This window comes from Vicugna pacos, chromosome 33, assembly GCF_048564905.1.
Source record: "Vicugna pacos chromosome 33, VicPac4, whole genome shotgun sequence".
Classification (NCBI taxonomy): domain Eukaryota; kingdom Metazoa; phylum Chordata; class Mammalia; order Artiodactyla; family Camelidae; genus Vicugna; species Vicugna pacos.
Genome location: NC_133019.1, coordinates 7718899 through 7734804, shown reverse-complemented (window position 1 = coordinate 7734804; position 15906 = coordinate 7718899). Strand labels below are relative to the sequence as shown.

At 55.7% G+C, this 15906-nt stretch overlaps 1 protein-coding gene across 12 annotated transcripts in view; it reads left to right on the top strand.

The window, feature by feature from the left end:
* The window catches only part of GRAMD1B (GRAM domain containing 1B), a 244099-nt gene that overhangs the window by 204167 nt on the left and 24026 nt on the right, over positions 1-15906 (top strand). For 11 of the 12 annotated variants that reach the window (XR_012066706.1, XM_072954070.1, XM_072954061.1 and 8 more), the window contains 5 exons: positions 2310-2330; positions 12734-12818; positions 13360-13463; positions 14219-14314; positions 15569-15649. Coding sequence is in view for 11 of the 12 variants with exons in the window: in XM_072954070.1 (XP_072810171.1) it covers positions 2310-2330; positions 12734-12818; positions 13360-13463; positions 14219-14314; positions 15569-15649 (387 nt within the window). In the remaining variant the exon portion in view is untranslated. Of the gene's footprint in view, positions 1-2309; positions 2331-8768; positions 9586-12733; positions 12819-13359; positions 13464-14218; positions 14315-15568; positions 15650-15906 lie in introns of those variants that run through there. The other variant, XM_072954066.1, reaches the window with a different exon arrangement.

Here is a 15906-nt window from a genome sequence, read left to right as displayed (position 1 = left end):
GTTTACCTGGGGCAGGAGGGAGCGTCTGAGCAGGAGTAACAGTAAAGGACCTTGGGTCCCCCCACCAGGCCCAAGTTCCTGCTGCCCCTTTCCTCCTCGGAAGGCCTGGAGAGGGGGGTGTCTGATGACCTGGCTTGGGTTTGATGAAATGCCGGCAAACTCAGGGGCGACTGAGGCTAGCAGCTGTAGCGCGTACCTTCCCACTAGTGAGAGATATATTTTCAAGGATAGCTGCACACCCTCATGCCATGTGATCTCAGAATCAGGACCCAGGAAGGTAAGATGTCCCAGGATATAGATAAAGTCACATGCAGCCTCCTTGCCCCATCCACTCTCCTCCAAAATGACTGGAGGCTGATTTTTCAGGTCCTGGATTTACATGTGGCCATGGCTCCCTTAATGATGAAATAGTTAATTTTGAATATTTGGATTTGGCCCCTTTACCTGCTAAGACCTCTGGATTGGAGGAGGACATGAGGCTATGGGGGGAATACGTGACTTCTGGACAGGGCTGTGGTGACAGCCTTTGTTGGGAAATGATCAAGGAGAGCATCTTGCAGGGGGATTGAGAAGCCTGCCTTACCATCTGCCCCTGACCCCCGGCCATATTGCGGCCCCTGAGGTAGGGTGTGAGGAGGAAACAGCCATCGGGGCCATCCCGTCCTCTGCTGACCTGTTTCCTCTTCAGAGTGAAGGTGAAGGTCTCAACAGAGTTCTGAGGGGTTGGGAGAGCCAGCAAGGAGGGAGATCACGTGGCCAGGCTTTCGTCCCTGCACACACACTCACTCTCTGCCCACCAGACACACACACAGCAGACATCCTGCCTTCTTCCTTTATGGATCTGGGCCCCTTAAGACCAGGTAGACGGAATAAAGGTTACTAATTAGTGCCCAGGATCCACACTTTGCCTGTACAGACATACCTCGGAGACCCTGCGGCTGGGCTCCAGACCACTACGATAAAGCAAATATCACAATAAAGTGAGTCACGGGAGTTTTTTTGACTTCCCAGCACATGTAAAAGTTATGTTTACACTCTGCTGTAGTCTGTTGAGTATACAATAGCACTATGTCTAAAAAAGCAGTGTACATTTAATTAAACTACAATTAAAAATAAAATTTAAAATCAACTGAAACCAATGCAGATGGGAAAATGGCATCAATAGACTTGCGTGACGCAGGACGACCACAAACTTTCAATTTGCAAAATTGCAGTACCGTGAAGGGCAATGAAAGGCGGCATGCCTGTAGTTGAGAGGTGGACTTGCAGGCAAAGCTTGCCTCTACTCAGTGATTCTCCACCTGAATTACACCCTTGACAAGCTTTTTAAGACTGAAAATACCCTAGCCCCAGTCTACCCAATCTCAACCTATTGGACCAGCACCTCAAGGGGTGGGGCCTAGGCAGGCGTGCGTGCGTGTGTGCGTGAATGCGTGTGAGTGTGTCTGTTTCTGTCTGCCTGTCTCTCTGTCTGTCTTCCAAGTAGAATGTGCATAGAAGACTCCTGGCCATAGAGATTGGCTGCAGACCAGGTACAATAGTAGCCATCCCTCCTCTTCCCCTACAAACCTTTCCGTTGCTGTGAAGATGAGTGACCTTTGCCCAGAGATGGGAATGGAGAGTACCTGAAATCTGCAGATGGGGTGGACGCAGGGTTTGTTGCTATTGAATCACAGCACAGTGAAGTCGGGAAAGACCTTTAGCAATTATGTCCTTCCCCCTTCCTCCCAGCTCAGAGCCCCCACCGCGCCCCGGCCGTTTTCTCGTAGCCCATCAGCCAGTTGGACAGAAGGAGGGATTTACTCAGTTGCTGGCTGAGAACAGTTGGAGGGAAGTTTCCAGGCATTCCTCTTTCTCCTGACACCAAGGGTCCCATCCTGCCTTCCAGACAGGCTGACTTGGGGTGGAAGGCTGCGTTGGTCTCCGTCGGTACTTTGCTTCTGATCAGGGCCCATGGGGGACTGGGTCTTGGATGCCGCAGCGCATCCCTCACCCCCATCAGAACCTTGCGATGGGGTCCGACTCCCTTCCAGCTGAGCTCTAGCTGGTGCTGCCGCTGCCTGCCACCCCCACTGCGGTGGGGCTTCCAGCATGGACCGCTCCCTGGGCCTCCTTTCGGGAGCTGTCTTGAGAAAGGAGGACCCCCGCCCCCGAGCAGCAACGTGGGAAGCATTCAGCTGCCTTGGGATTCCTCCTCCCTGCCGCCCCCTGCTGTCTGTGTAACTCCCCGCCGGAGCCAGGAGTGCCCTGGCCATTCCCACCGTCTCTTCCCCGACTAACATTGCTTTTCTTTTCTTTTGTTCTTTCAGAAAAGCCAGAGTTGGTATAATGTAAGTATCCCCTTTTTCTTCTCGTTGGGTCTGTGAGAAGCAGGTGTGGGATGGCGTGGTCAGGGGAGTGGAGGCGTGGGGGTGGGGGCAGCTTGGCTTCCCTGTGGGCTTGAGGCAACTGAGGGGTCTAGAAAGGTGGGCTTTGTCCCCTGACCAGACCTCCCAGAGACCAGACACAATGGACAGGACTGCTGGGGAGGGAGGGAGGGTTCGATTCCTGGAGACCAAGCAAGGATGGCCCACCTTCTTCTCCTGGACTCCTGGACAAGGCTCCTCCAGCCCCCAGAGGAGATGGGTCCTGGGAGGTGTCCCCAGGCTGACAGAGCTGCAGGACAGGGACAGTGCCAGGGCTTGACCTCAGGGCCAAGGTCTCCTTCCCTTAACCAAGACAGTTCTGGGGGAAGGCAGCCAGAAAGCTTTCCCATCAGTAGAAAGGCTGTCTCAGGTGATGGAATCTGACTTCAGCCTCAGAGTCGCCTCAGTAGCCCCAGGAGCACGCTTCTCCTGGAAGACGTCCACTTCTGCGGGGGCTGTGACAGTGCAGCCTGGGGTCGTCCCGGGGGGGCGGGGCCCGGCCAGGCGCTCACACCCAGAAGCCAAGTGTGGACTAAGCAGTCCCTGCGAAGGCCACATCCTGCTGGTCACAGCGCCAGGGTTGCACGATGTTGAATTTGTCCCCTGAAAGCAGCTGGCCGAAGTCTGTCGTGCTCCACCCTCTGGGGCTGCGCAGTGGACAGGCCGCTGGTTTGCAGCTGGGGCCTGGTCTCAGGTCACTGTCTTTCACCCCCAAGCCTGCTGCTCCCTGTACTTGTCCCTGATGGGCACGCGGGTGCCTCCCCAGCTCCTCGAACACCGGCCCCGCTGCAGCAGGTGTCATTGGCTTGGGGAAAGTGTGGGAGATAGTGTGGGAGAAGATGTTGAGGACACTCCAGCGAAGGGGAGGGGGTGGGGTGAGGCTGGGTTTAGTGTAGGAACTTGGGTCAGAATCACTGGGGGGGCCTGTTTTCCCACATGGCTCAGCGATCCCCCAAAGTCAAGCACGCGCCAGTCAGCCCTGTGGCTTCCGACCTGATGCTCCTATCCCTGAGTGGGCCCAGTAGATTGATGGATCCAGCCTTGTCCCCACTCGGCACGAACAAGGCAGAGGTTGTGGGCTGTGCTTATAGGGGTGGAGTTGAGGGCTGAGGGGGCCTGCATAGAGGGGAAGCCAGACTTCAGCCCCCAGCCCTCCCCCTTGGACCTACCATGGTCTTCACTGGCCTCAAGGCCTCCCTGGGGCCAAAAGCTGACATCTGTGAGGAGAGAGGAGCTCCTTCTAAGTGTGCAGGTGGGGCGGTGGGGAGAGGAGGGGTGGAGGGCTGCTTTCCTGGGAGCGGGTGGGGCGTCCGGCGTCCTTTCTCTTGCGAAACCTTCCACCCTTCCGAGGGGTATTGTTAAATTAGTGCCTCCGAGGGGAACAGGAAACACGTGGCTGCAGACCCAGGTGACAATAAAAGAGCAGATTTGGACGAGCGAATCCTCACCCTTGCGGCTGGTCTCTGCCCTCTCCCCCACACCTGTTCTCTTTTCTTTCCTCTTTCCAGCAGCCTCTTCTGCTCCATCTCACTTTTCCTTTTCTCGAATCCTTCCCTACCCTTCTCTCTCGGAGTCCCCTGTTTTCCTTTCTCCACCTCTGTTTGCCTCTTCTTTCTGACTTCTCCGTTCTCCTGGCTGGCTTTCCCTTTCTCTCTGATTCTTTCTCCCATCTCTCCCACCCTTTCACCTCTGATTTCTCCCTCAGTCCCACACACGAGGACCGGTGTCTGAGCTCTCAGCAGAACGACAGGCTAGAAATAGATACCGCTGCTTGGCTGGAAGAGGGGGGCCAGCTGCCGCGTGGGGCCCAGAGGTCAGGGGTTGTGATGACAGATGAGGGAGAGACGGCAGCAGGCCTGGCCGGAGCCCTGCTTCCTGACTGATTCCACCTGCGGCTGGAGAAGTGCTGGAGCAGTCCGCCCTCGCTGGCTTCGTTAATCTCCCTGTAAAATCGTCCTCCCGACCACACCCGTTGCCCAGGCCTTTCCTGCCTCCTACCCTCAATTAATATTGGACTGTCTTCCTTCACCTGCTACCTGTCACCCCAGATAAATTACAGAAGCACTGACTCTCCACCCAACACAGATCATGAACTCACAGAGGCCAAGTGCACCAGGGGCTCAGCTGAGCAGTGTTGAGTGATTCCCTCCCAGCCTCCTGCTCCCACACTGGAGGTTCTTCTGGAGACTCAGCGAGACCGGAGAGGGGGCCCTTCCACAGACGTCTTCCTCCTCCATTCGGGGCTGCCAGGCAGACTGGCCCCTGGGGTCTGCCCTCCGCCCCCTAAGTGCTACCTTCTTCCTGGTCCTGCCAAACTTCCTGTGGATGTGGACGTCGTGGCTTGGGGCTGGGTGTGGGCAGGACAGAACGGTGTGGGAGAGGGGGTAGAAATGGCACGTGGACATTGGGAGGAAGAGGCAGAAACGGGGCAGTTGGTGCGACGCTGAGAGGTGGCACAAGACCTCCCACCGGCCTGAGCCACAGACAGCAGGAGCTGTGTCCAGCGCATCTTTCCAGTTTTTCTTCAGGTGTTTTCACATCCAGAGGGTCATCAGCCACCGTAGCGGGTAGAGCTGTAGATAGGCTAGCTTTAGGCAACACTGGGAACCCCCTTCCAAGTAAAACCCTGCTCTCGTCCTGAGCCCCGTGCCCTGGCTCTGGACTGATCCACTCCTGGGTGTCTGTGGAGGAAGCAAGATGCTCCCTGTTCCACATGACAGGCGTCACCCCCATGTCTGCCCCCTCTGATGTGTAGCGTATGGAGCTGTGGGCGACCTGAGTGTGGCTGTGCTCCTGGGCCCAATGCCTGGCTCGATCCCCCATGACCTGGGGGGCTCCCCAGAGCCCCCCAGGTCTGTGTGCACACCGTGCGGTGTCCCCACCCAAGTGCACTGTGCGTGGGTCAGTGCTCGTGTGCAGAGGCCCCGTCAGGAAACTTTAGTTCAGCTCCCCACTCCCCAGCACTGCCCCACAGTAGTCCATTCATGGTTTTTCGGGTGGCCCCGACCCTGCCCTTGTTGCTTTGACCCGGTTTTCTGTTTTCCCTTGGTCTGCTCTGTCCTCCTACCTTTCCTTTGTGTTGCCCTGAGTTGGCTGGACTCTGACCATCAGGAAGGATGCCCTGTCTCCTCCTCAGCTCTGCCCACAGCCCTCGTTCTGATCTCTCCCCTGACACGAGTGGTAGCTGTCCAGCTGCTCTGCCGCCTGAGGCTCCGTCTTTGCACTGGAAGCCCTTCAGATAAGCGAGGGCTTTGTCGTCGCTGCCCTCCGGCCAGATTCGGGGGTGGAGGGGTGAGCGCAGACTCACTGGCTGTTGCAGGAAGCCCTCAGGCCTGCTGGAGTAGCCTGGGTCTGGTATGAGAAGCCACCCAGCACCTCCTGCCGCTCGCCAGCCTCCTCCTCTCTTCTGCCTTTTACTTTTACCTCGTTAGCCAGGAAGGAACCGATACCATGGTGACAACCCACCCTAGCCTCTATAAAGAGTGGGTCCCACGGACGGGGGTGACTGGACCCCAAGGACCTGTGGAAAGGCTGAGGGGAGAGCCTCTGGTCTCCAGCCAGGGATATTCAGGTCAAGAGTGGGGTTTGAAGGCCGGGCCGTCTGCGCTGCCCTGAGTCCTTCCCAGGCCTGATCCCGTTGCCTTCCCGTTAGCACCCCTTCAACCACCCCAGTTTTGTCAGCCAAGGCCCCCAACTTGGGTAAGCAGAGAAGGGAGTGCTGGGGGCGGGAGGGGTGCAGTCCGCTGCCCCCCCCCCGCCGAAGATGGGCTCGCTATGCGCGTGGGGCTGGGGAGGGGTCTTGCATCTCGGGTGAAGCCAGCAGTCGCAGGAGTCTCCCCGATGCTCCAGGTGGGCAAAGGTGCTTCCCCACCTGCCTCACCTCTTTTCTGTGGGTCAGTTGTCTCCATGGCCACCCAGGGAAGGAGAATTTCTGAAGTCAGAGGATGGGAGCCCAGACCCTGGCGGTTGCCATGAGACTTCAGGGCCAAAGTCGCCTTCTGGTCCAGGTTGGGAATGCTGGCTCTCTGATGGAGAAGAGGGATGGCGCAGGTCCTGTGGGATCACCAGGCAGGTTGGGCAGGCATAGGATTGAGCAGGAGGACGAAGCTTCGTAGGAATGAAATTCTGTTGATGGGGCAGGGAAGAAAGTGGGGTGAGTGCTGAGAGGCACGCTGGTGACCTTGGCAGCCCAGGCCTTTTTTTCTGGGGACTGACTGCTTCCTCCACCTTTGTCTGTCTCCCCTCTGTCTCCCCAACAACCATCCTGAACTTCCTCCGGAGTGGCCCCTTCTCCAGATGAGACCACTCGCAACCCCTCTCCTCTCTGTCTCTGTTAACACCTTCGCCGACCCTCCTCGGTCCTCCCTTTCCTGGGTCACCTCCCCGGTCTGCACTGCCCCTCATCCCACATCTGGCTCCTCCCTACCCAAGATCTGGTTGAAAGTCCAGGGTTTCCTTTGAGGGTCTTAATTGGTTTCTTCCTGGTTGAGATCAATACTCCACCGAAATCCAGCTGTTTTTCTGCTGGGCTCCTCCGCCCTCTCCCTCCTGCTACTCAACCCAGGGAGCAGGTACCACTTGGTCCCAGCTCCCAGTGTTTGCCATCTGGTTAATGTTTAGCCTGGGGCCAATTCCCTCTGCCCGGGCTGGAAGCTGCCTGCTGCCCTACCTAGCTGGGAGGGGGCGGGGGCACAGGAGACAGAGGCTGAGCACACTGGGACTCGTCCCCCAGGCCTTATCTTTTTGGGTGTGTACTGCCCCTGCCTCACTCCGTTGGAGCCCAAACAGTCATCCCCTCATCTGGCCGGATCGATACTTAAATGTTTCCGGGGAATTCTTGTGATGATTCATTCTCCATGGGTCCTGGTACCGCCTCGGTCGCGGGGTCTGTTGTGGCCCAGGAAAGAGACATTTGGGTCACCCTGGAAAATGGAATTACTGAGCCTCCTACCACACTGCTGGTGATGGGGCTGGTGCAGGCAGGGCAGAGAGGAGCTCAGTTACGTGGTTTGGAGAGCGTTGACAGGGACGGGGGACCCAGAAGCCATGCCTATAGAATTGGGGATCTCTGTCAGTGTGCGCACACAAGATGCGTGTGACTAGTGACAGATTTAGAGGTGCACAAGGAGTGCATTCATTTGGTAAATAGTTTTTGAGCAGCTTATATTTGAAACACACCATGCCGGGTGCTGGAGAGCACGGTCCTCTGGAGTAGCTACCCTGCAGGAGATGGTGGGCGGAGGTGGTGGCTGCATCCGGGCGTGTACATGGAGAGAGGGAGACGGGAGTTTGCAGGAGGACTCAGGCTCCTCCTCTACTTCTTCCAGCACTGTTTGCCTGGGAGACCCCACGTTCCTCTGAATCAGAATCTTTGGATTTGGGAGCCAAGAATCGACATTTTTAATACGTTTGTTGCACAATTTTTAAGTACAGTAAGGTTCGAGTGTTACTGCATCAGATAACAGACTCCCAGGACAAAGGCACTGTTCTCCATCGTGTGCAGCTTGGAGACCCTCCTGGCGAGGTGGGCGTAGCTGGAGAGGGCGAGGGAGGTGCCTCTCAGAGGTCTCTCAATCCAGTCTTCCCAGCCCCTGTGCCGTCTGACCTCTGTCCCCGGCTTCTCTGTTTGGAGCCCTTCTTCCCCCCATCGACCTGGCTCACTTTCCTCTCCCAGACGTCTCGGCTTCCCTGCAGTTTAGCTGTCACCTTTTAACCTGGGCCAAATTCTCTGCTTTTAGCATCACAACTTGGTCCTCCAGGTCTGAGCAGCTGGAAATCCTCTTGGCCTTGATCCTCCTCCTGCTAGTGCTGGAGGCAGGGCCGCGTCCCTAGAAAGGAAGGAGGCGCCTCCAACAGACCTTGGAGCTGTTGACCTCAGCTTCTCCCCACCAGCACATCTGAAATGGGCTGAATTAAACTGCCAGATCTCCTGCTGCTGCTACAGAGAAGTTGGTAGATGGGTGGGTCAGTGAGGGGAGAGTGTGTCTCCAAGAAGTCCCTGGCTATTTTAAGTCTCAAATTTCAGATTTCATTATAACAGCCGTGCCCCTGGCACCTCCTTCCCTCCCCTCTCCTCCGCTCCCCCACTCAGAGTCCTGGCCAGCTACTTTCCATTGCAGGAAACATCTGCCGGGGAGGCCAGGCTAGGCCAGGGGTTACTAGAGGACGTTGGCCAGTGCCATCACCCAGATCCTGTAACTTGAAGCATGTGTCAGGCTCCAGCCCTGCCCGCCCACCCGCCCTGCCTCCTGCCTCCCTCCTTCCACGGGCAACTCTAACAAAGAAGTTGTTTGCTGGTCAGCTGAGAGGAGCCCGGTCTGGGAGGAAAGGGATGTGTGTAGGGGTGGGGGTGGGAGCAGGCCCTGGTGCCACAGCCAGCGGTGGCCGCTCTGCCCGAGTGAGGACCATGAGTCATAGCAACCAGTGCCCGCCCAGAGAAGTGATTGCACATTGAACGGGCCGCCTTATGGGACAGGCCAGATGGAGCTGGGGAGTTGGGTGTTCACCCTCCCTGGAGTTTCAGACCAACTCTGAGCTGCTGTGCTGGCTGTGAGTAACCGGAGGGCGGACCTCTGGACCTGGCCGTGGCGGTCCTGAGGGTGTGGAGCCCTCAGCCAGCCTGGTGCACCTGTCCTCTCGTCTGAGTCCTGGCCACAGCCAGCCTCTGCAGTGGCTGCCCACACTGACCGCGAGGACAGGCTTCGTCACCCCTCTGTGGGTCACCCTCAGCCCGAAGACCAGCCACATTGGGAGCCGAGTGGGACGAAGCAGAACCCGGCCATGGGAGACTGGCCGGCCAGCCTGCCCCAAGAACCATGCTGAGCACATCCTCCCACTGGTGAGGGATCGCCGGGAACCAGCTCTAGGCGAGGAAAGGAGGCCAGTGAGGGCCACGTAGACCCTGTGCTGAGGAGCCAGGGGCCACCCATCTGCGTTCAGCCTGGGCGAGAGTGACTCTTTTCATCCTGTGTGGACAGTAGGGAATTGGAGTTCGAGGGGCTGGGTTCCCCTAGGAAGTGGAGCGTGGGCAGCAATGGAGTCCTTGACGGAGTCTGGGGTCCTCTGGAGCCTTCTGCTGGAGCTGGACAGCCAGCCTTTGTGGTGGCACCTGCAGAAGCTGATGGATGTCCCTGCTGGCGCGGAGCTCTGCTGCTGGCACGGATCTGAGGAAGTCCCAGCCGTGAGTGTGCAGCCCCGTTTCTCTGCGCCCGGGTGACAGCTCAGCTGCACCCTTGTCGTTCCCCACTTGGCCCTGCTACCCGAGGGCCCCGGGTTTGACAGTCTTTGAACCACAATTCTTTGGCCATTTAAAATGAAAACAAGTGTGCCGTGCTTCACCCTGGAAGAGGTCGCTTTAAGAGCATGAGGGCGCGAGGGAGAGGGTCACAGTCTGTGTCAAGAGGTATATGTGGCGGCCAACTTGTATCCCTGTACTTTAGACTCTGGTTGGTGAGCCTGGCCTGCCGGTCGCATTGGCAGCCTGCTAGAAATAGGCCTGCCCGCTCCCTGCCACACACGCATACACACACAGCTTTGTTCACGGAGGGGATAGGAGCGGCTCCCTCTGTTTGCCTCTGGTTTGGAGATTCTGGCCGGATTCCTTGCACCTCCATCTCTGTCGATGTCTGAGTTCCCACTGGGCATGAAGCGAGGGTAACGGAGTGCTGTGGAGAGAGCATTAGACAGGGGAGGGCTTCAGGCTTCAGGTAGTGTCCAGTTACAGCTGAAGGGGGTTTGGGGCCACCTGCTAGGCTGTCCTCAGGCTGATAGACCAACTTGACTGACTCAGTTTAAAAGGGGTTGTGGTATAACACACGTAGCATAAGCTCGACCACCCTAGGTGCTTCTAAATACACATTTCAGCAGGGTTCAGTACGTTCACGTTGCTGTGCTCCAGTTTCCAGAACTTGGGAGACTGAAGCTGTACCCCACCACTTGCGGGATGGAAAGCTAGTGGGGGGGCCCCCAGGTACGCTGATGCTGTCTCGTCCCGACGGTGTGCTTGGCTGGGCATCCGTCTCCCTCTTGGCAGAAGGACATGCGGCAGTGCAGAGCGACGGCTCAGGCTGGGAGCTGTGGACCACGCTGCCCTGGTTTGTATTCCGCTCTCCCAGTGAGTAGCCACGTACCTTGGGCAAGTCGCTTCACCTCTCCGTGCCTCAGCTTCCTCTTGTCTAAAATGGAATAATAAAAACGACCCTGTGGGCAAATGAAATGATGTTGTGGAAGGCTTTTGACAGTGCTTGGTGCGTGGTGATATCTCATTCCCTGTGGCTTCGGTGCAGCTCTAGAAGGTCTGTCAGACGTAATTGGGAACTTGCTGATGATCGGGTGGTCAGGCAAGGGGTTTCAGTGTGAGTGTGCGGACTCTGTTCTGCGAGGCCGGGGGGCCATTGAGATTGGCTGTTTCAGTATCAGTTTGCAACTGAACATGAGCTGGAGGACTGCTGTCTTCTGAGGTCTTTCGTTAGCCATAGAAGTCATGGGATGGCCTAGCTTCCAGGGGTTCACTCCCAGTGGCCGTGATACTTGGTTCGAACATCCTGGGTCCTGCTGGGGGGCTGAGGGAGTCCCCTTGGGCTCCGGCTTCGCTGATGGATGATTTCTGAAGCTCGGGATTCTATAGCACATCATGGCTTTGAGGAAATGGCTGGGCATCTACTGTTGCAAGTACAACTCATGTAATAAATAAGTCAAAACAAGAGTTTAAATTTCAAATTAACTACAGACAAAGTAGTTGAAAGCACTGTCATCTCTCTCTCTTCTCTAGAAAACCTTCCCAAACTGAAATCATGCCGTTTTCTCCGCTCCAACTTCCCAAGACACTCTGTTCCCTCTAGCACAGGTGGTCACTTAGCTCAGGGGGCCAGTGCCTGCTGCCGGTGTGGTCAGGCTGCAGCCTTGCTTGGCAGAGGGCCGAAAACGGGCCGTCCGAAGCTCGTTCCCTCGTCGCCACAGCCGTATACCGGAAGATCCCCAGGAAAGTGGGCGAGAACATGTAAATGGCCAAGACCCGTCTGTCCCCAGTGTCAGTGCAGTTTGTGTACCTGTGTGCGCCCCTGGCATAAGCGGGTCAGCGAATCGCCTGGGTGGAGTGCTTGTCTTCATGAACCATCCTTGGGTGCCTTTAACTGTAGCACACTTTTTTTTTTTACGATTATAAGTTTGGAAAGAGTGGACTTCCTATCTGTTCAGCTGGCTCACGGGATCTCCAGGAAGGATTCGCTAGGGCGCTTTTTGGGTCTGAGTCTGCACTGAGGCACCTGCAGGCCGGGTGGGCGCAGGGGCATCTGGCCCACAGGTGGTGGTGGGAGGTGAGCACAGGACGGGCGGCAGATGACCGCTGACCAGCTAGGGGACGCTGCGCAGGGACGCTCCTCCTGGCTTAGTTTCCTCGTCAGTCACGTAAGGGTTGGATTAGATAGTCTTGTCAGGGATGGTGAGGGAATGAAGGTTTGTGTACCTCTCGTTGCCAGACGTGCTTTTAAATTCTCTACTTGAATGTTTATTTTAGTTTTTTTGTTTGTTTATTTTATGGATTTTTTTAAATTGAAGTATAGTTGATTGATAGTGTTGTGTTAGTTTCTGGTGTAAGCCTGCTGACTGAGGTATACGTATATACATTCTGTTCTTTTTCATCGTAGGTCATTTCAAGTTAGTGAGTATAGTTCTCTGTGCTATACGGTAGGGCCTTATTGTTTTTATATTTGTTTTATGGTGTTTTTTAACTCAGTCTTTGTAAAAGTGCAATTTCCCCTCCAGTTTCATTGAGGTATAATTGGCATTACATTGTACTAGTCTTGTGTTCTATGATTTTTTTTTCCAGTCATGAATTCCAGACACAGCCAAGTGCTTACTGTGTTACCCCTGATGACAGCTTCTCGTGAGGGGTGCACTGGGCACTGTCACATCCTGGGTCCTGCTGGGGGGCTGGGGGAGTCCCCTTGGGCTCCAGCTTCACTGTCAAGGTGGTGCTTCTGCTGGCAGAAGGCAGAACAGCATTAGTGGACCTAGGAGATCCCAGGAAGCTCCCTGGAGTGTCCCTCCTTCCTTTCTCCACTTGGGGTGTCCTGTGGGCCCTGCTTAGTATGTTTAACATTTTCTCACTGATGGACACCAGATACAAAGCCTAGTGCGGTATCAGATTCTATCCACCACACTTTTCCGTACGAAGCCCCCTTTGCCTAACCTGGCCCTCTGGGGTCTGCGACATAACAGGACCTCGACTTTGCCCTTTACACACACAAGCAGGTACTGCTCCTGCCCCCTCCTCCCGAGCCCCACAGAACCGGGGAGCATCCTGCTAACCTGGGCCGTTGTCATTGCAGGTGTTAAGCCCCACTTACAAGCAGAGAAATGAAGACTTCAGAAAGCTCTTCAAGCAACTTCCAGACTCGGAGCGCCTCATCGTTGGTGAGTGTGTGACCTGGGTGTGCGGGGCAGGAAGGAGGTCTGGGCATCCCAGGGGCAGCACTCAGGCTGCTTCTGACTATGGGCTCCCCAAGTAAGAGCGTCTTTCTGGGGACAGGAGGAGAGGACGCCCAGAGCGCTGGCCGCAGTGGTCAGGCTCAGGGCTGAGCCCATTTGGGTGGTGGCGCCCAGAGAGCCCCACCTGAGAGGAGTCACTGCTGCTTCTGTCACGCAGATGGCCCAGCAGCCATGGGGCTGGGGAGCTGGCGGCAGAGGGGAGCTGTTAGTTGAATTCACTTGGGCACCTCTCACTTTCTCATGCCCCTGTTAGCTCATCCATTCCTCTGCCTTTAGCGCATTTCACATCCTCCTTGTTCCTGATCATGAGAAGCCAGGACTCCCTTGGCCACTGGTTCAAGTGTCCCACACACCTAGTCAGTGGTGGGCAGGGCTCCCAGTGCTGGGGCAGGGATGGCATGCCTAATGTGTAGAAGTTTGCTGAAATGCTCCCCGTCCCTGAGCTCTGTCCCCCGTCCCACTGCAGATTACTCGTGTGCACTCCAAAGAGACATTCTTCTTCAGGGCCGACTCTACCTCTCTGAGAACTGGATCTGCTTCTACAGTAACATTTTCCGCTGGGAAACCCTGGTAAGGGCCCGGGGCTTGCCCCCATGGGCTGTCCCGTTGGCTGAGGCTCAGGAAGCTGCCCCCACCTTTTTCAAACTCTTGTCGACCGCAGGCTGTACCCGAGCCCCTGTGTAATTCACAGAAGCACGTGCCTGAGTCTTGAAGGGTAGATCTCTGCTACCATGCCTTCCCCTCCCTCCTTGGGTGTGCAAGAGTGTGTTAAGAGCATTTGATTTTAGCAGCTGCAGGTGAATGTTTGGCAGGAGCCACCACAGAAGGCAGAATAGTAGGGTGAAAAGGGCATTGATCTTGGGGCTCAGAACTGGCTCGTGTGCTTCCTGGGTTTATGTGACTTAAGGCTAGTCCTTTATTCTTTCTTTGCCTCTGTTTCCTAATCTTATAAAATAAGTGAGAAAAGACTAAGTAGATGACCCTAAGTTCCCACTCAGTACCAGTGTTCTGCATTTCTGTAAGTGGCAAATCGTGATGGGGCCTCTGCGTGTTTATGAGATGGGGTAGAAATGAGAAAGAAAGCTCCCTGGGCCAAGAATCAGGATACCCTGGGGCTCTTGGTGAGGCTCAGTCACTACCTTGCTCCACGGCTTCTGATATAAGGGGCTAAACCAGAAGGTCTTTGAGAAGGTCCCTTCCAGGTTGGGGAGTACATAGACTGATCTGATTTCCTGTTTGAACTGGTTCTGTGTGAACACTGTCTGCCTGACTCTATTAATGCCTCTTCTTGCTCGTTCCATTCTCTGTTTCTGTGCGGATGCCAGCTGACCGTTCGTTTGAAAGACATCTGCTCCATGACTAAAGAAAAAACAGCTCGCCTCATTCCCAATGCCATCCAAGTTTGCACTGACTCTGAAAAGGTAAGTGATCTCGGACTTGCTACTCCCCAGACCCCAGACCGCCTACTCCTGGCTTTCTGCCCTGCAGCTGCATTTGTGTGGGGGCCTGTAGCATCGGGGGAGAGGTGGTAAGGTGACGCCAATTGCGGGAGCCAGCTCTGAGGTGGGCAGGGTGCTTGGAGTCTGAGCAGGGTGAGGGTGGAGTGGCAGAACACTGGACTTGGAGCCAGAACCCCTGAATTAGGGTCCCGTGACTGAAGGTACGTTTTGTAACCTCTATGAGCCTTTGTTTCCTTGTGTGTAAAATGGAGCCAGCAACGCCTATTTAATAGTCTTGAAATGACATCGTATGTTTGAAAACACTAAATCGTGAAGCACCTGACAAATATGAGTTGTGTCATCATGAGCAACGGAGCTTATGGAGAGGGACGCGGAGTCTCGTGGGAAAGGGATTGTTTGTGTCGCCGATGTGGGGCAAGGGCTGAAGACTGATGGCTGGGGGTGGGATAAGCGCCCCCTGCTGGACGCAGGTCTGCGGTGCCCTTGGCCTCAGACCCCTCAGTGGCAAGAACCAGGAGACTTTGGGGTTAGATCATCCTTGCTTTGAATTCTGTTTCTGGCACGAAGCGGCTTTGCGACTCCAGAAGTCGCCTAACTCGCCAGCCCGTTTCTCTTTATTGAATATAACATTATGTTTCTTTTCCAAGGCTTTCGTGTGGTTTAAATGAAGCTGCATTTGTGAAGCACCTAGAATGTGTTCAGTAAAGTCTGATTTTCTGTTGCTTCCTTCCCATACATTATAGAAGGTCCCCACGAACGTGTACCCCCCATCAGAGCTGGGGTCTCTTTCAGTTTTCTTTGCTGTTGTGCCCAAAACACATAGAAGAATCTGTTGAATTAATGAATCGCAGGGTGAGTGGGTACGTGGGTTTGCCTTCTCCTTCCCGGGGGCCAGTGCCCAGCTCACCACTCACCTAGGTCCTGTAGGTCGGCGAAGGAAGTTTTTTACGGAGGTGGAAACTAAGAACCAGAGGTGGCGGCGCTGAGGAAGGTGTGGGCGAACACGCAAGGGCTTGGGGACAGCGGGGACTGAGAGGCGCCTGGTGGGCTGGCCCCTTTCGTCAGAGCACCTGTGCTGTGAGCACAGGTAACTGAGTCAGGAGTATTTGAAGGCAGAATCTGCGGCTTCTTTTTTTAAAGGAAGGAGCACCTTGCCTCTATTCATTACATTGTAATCTTAACAGACACTTCTTGCCATCTTCTCTTTCAATCCAGCACTTTTTCACTTCCTTTGGGGCCCGGGATAGGACGTACATGATGATGTTCCGGCTGTGGCAGAATGCTCTCCTTGAGAAGGTGAGTCCTGCCCGGCTCCTTCCCTCAGCCCCGGGATGCTCACCCACCTAGAATGTTCTTTCCCTTGGCTGTGGGCCCACTGGAGTGACCACCCTTACTGTGGCACTGGCCAGCTCCAAAGAAACCCACGTTTCCCCCTGGTTCTGGAAGTTCCCCCGACTGCGGTGAGCGCCAGGCTGTCCACGGCTGGTGACCCAGGCGCCGACAGCATCGCGCCCTCTCGTGTGGACAGCCTCATTGCCGCCTGGGGCCAGGCC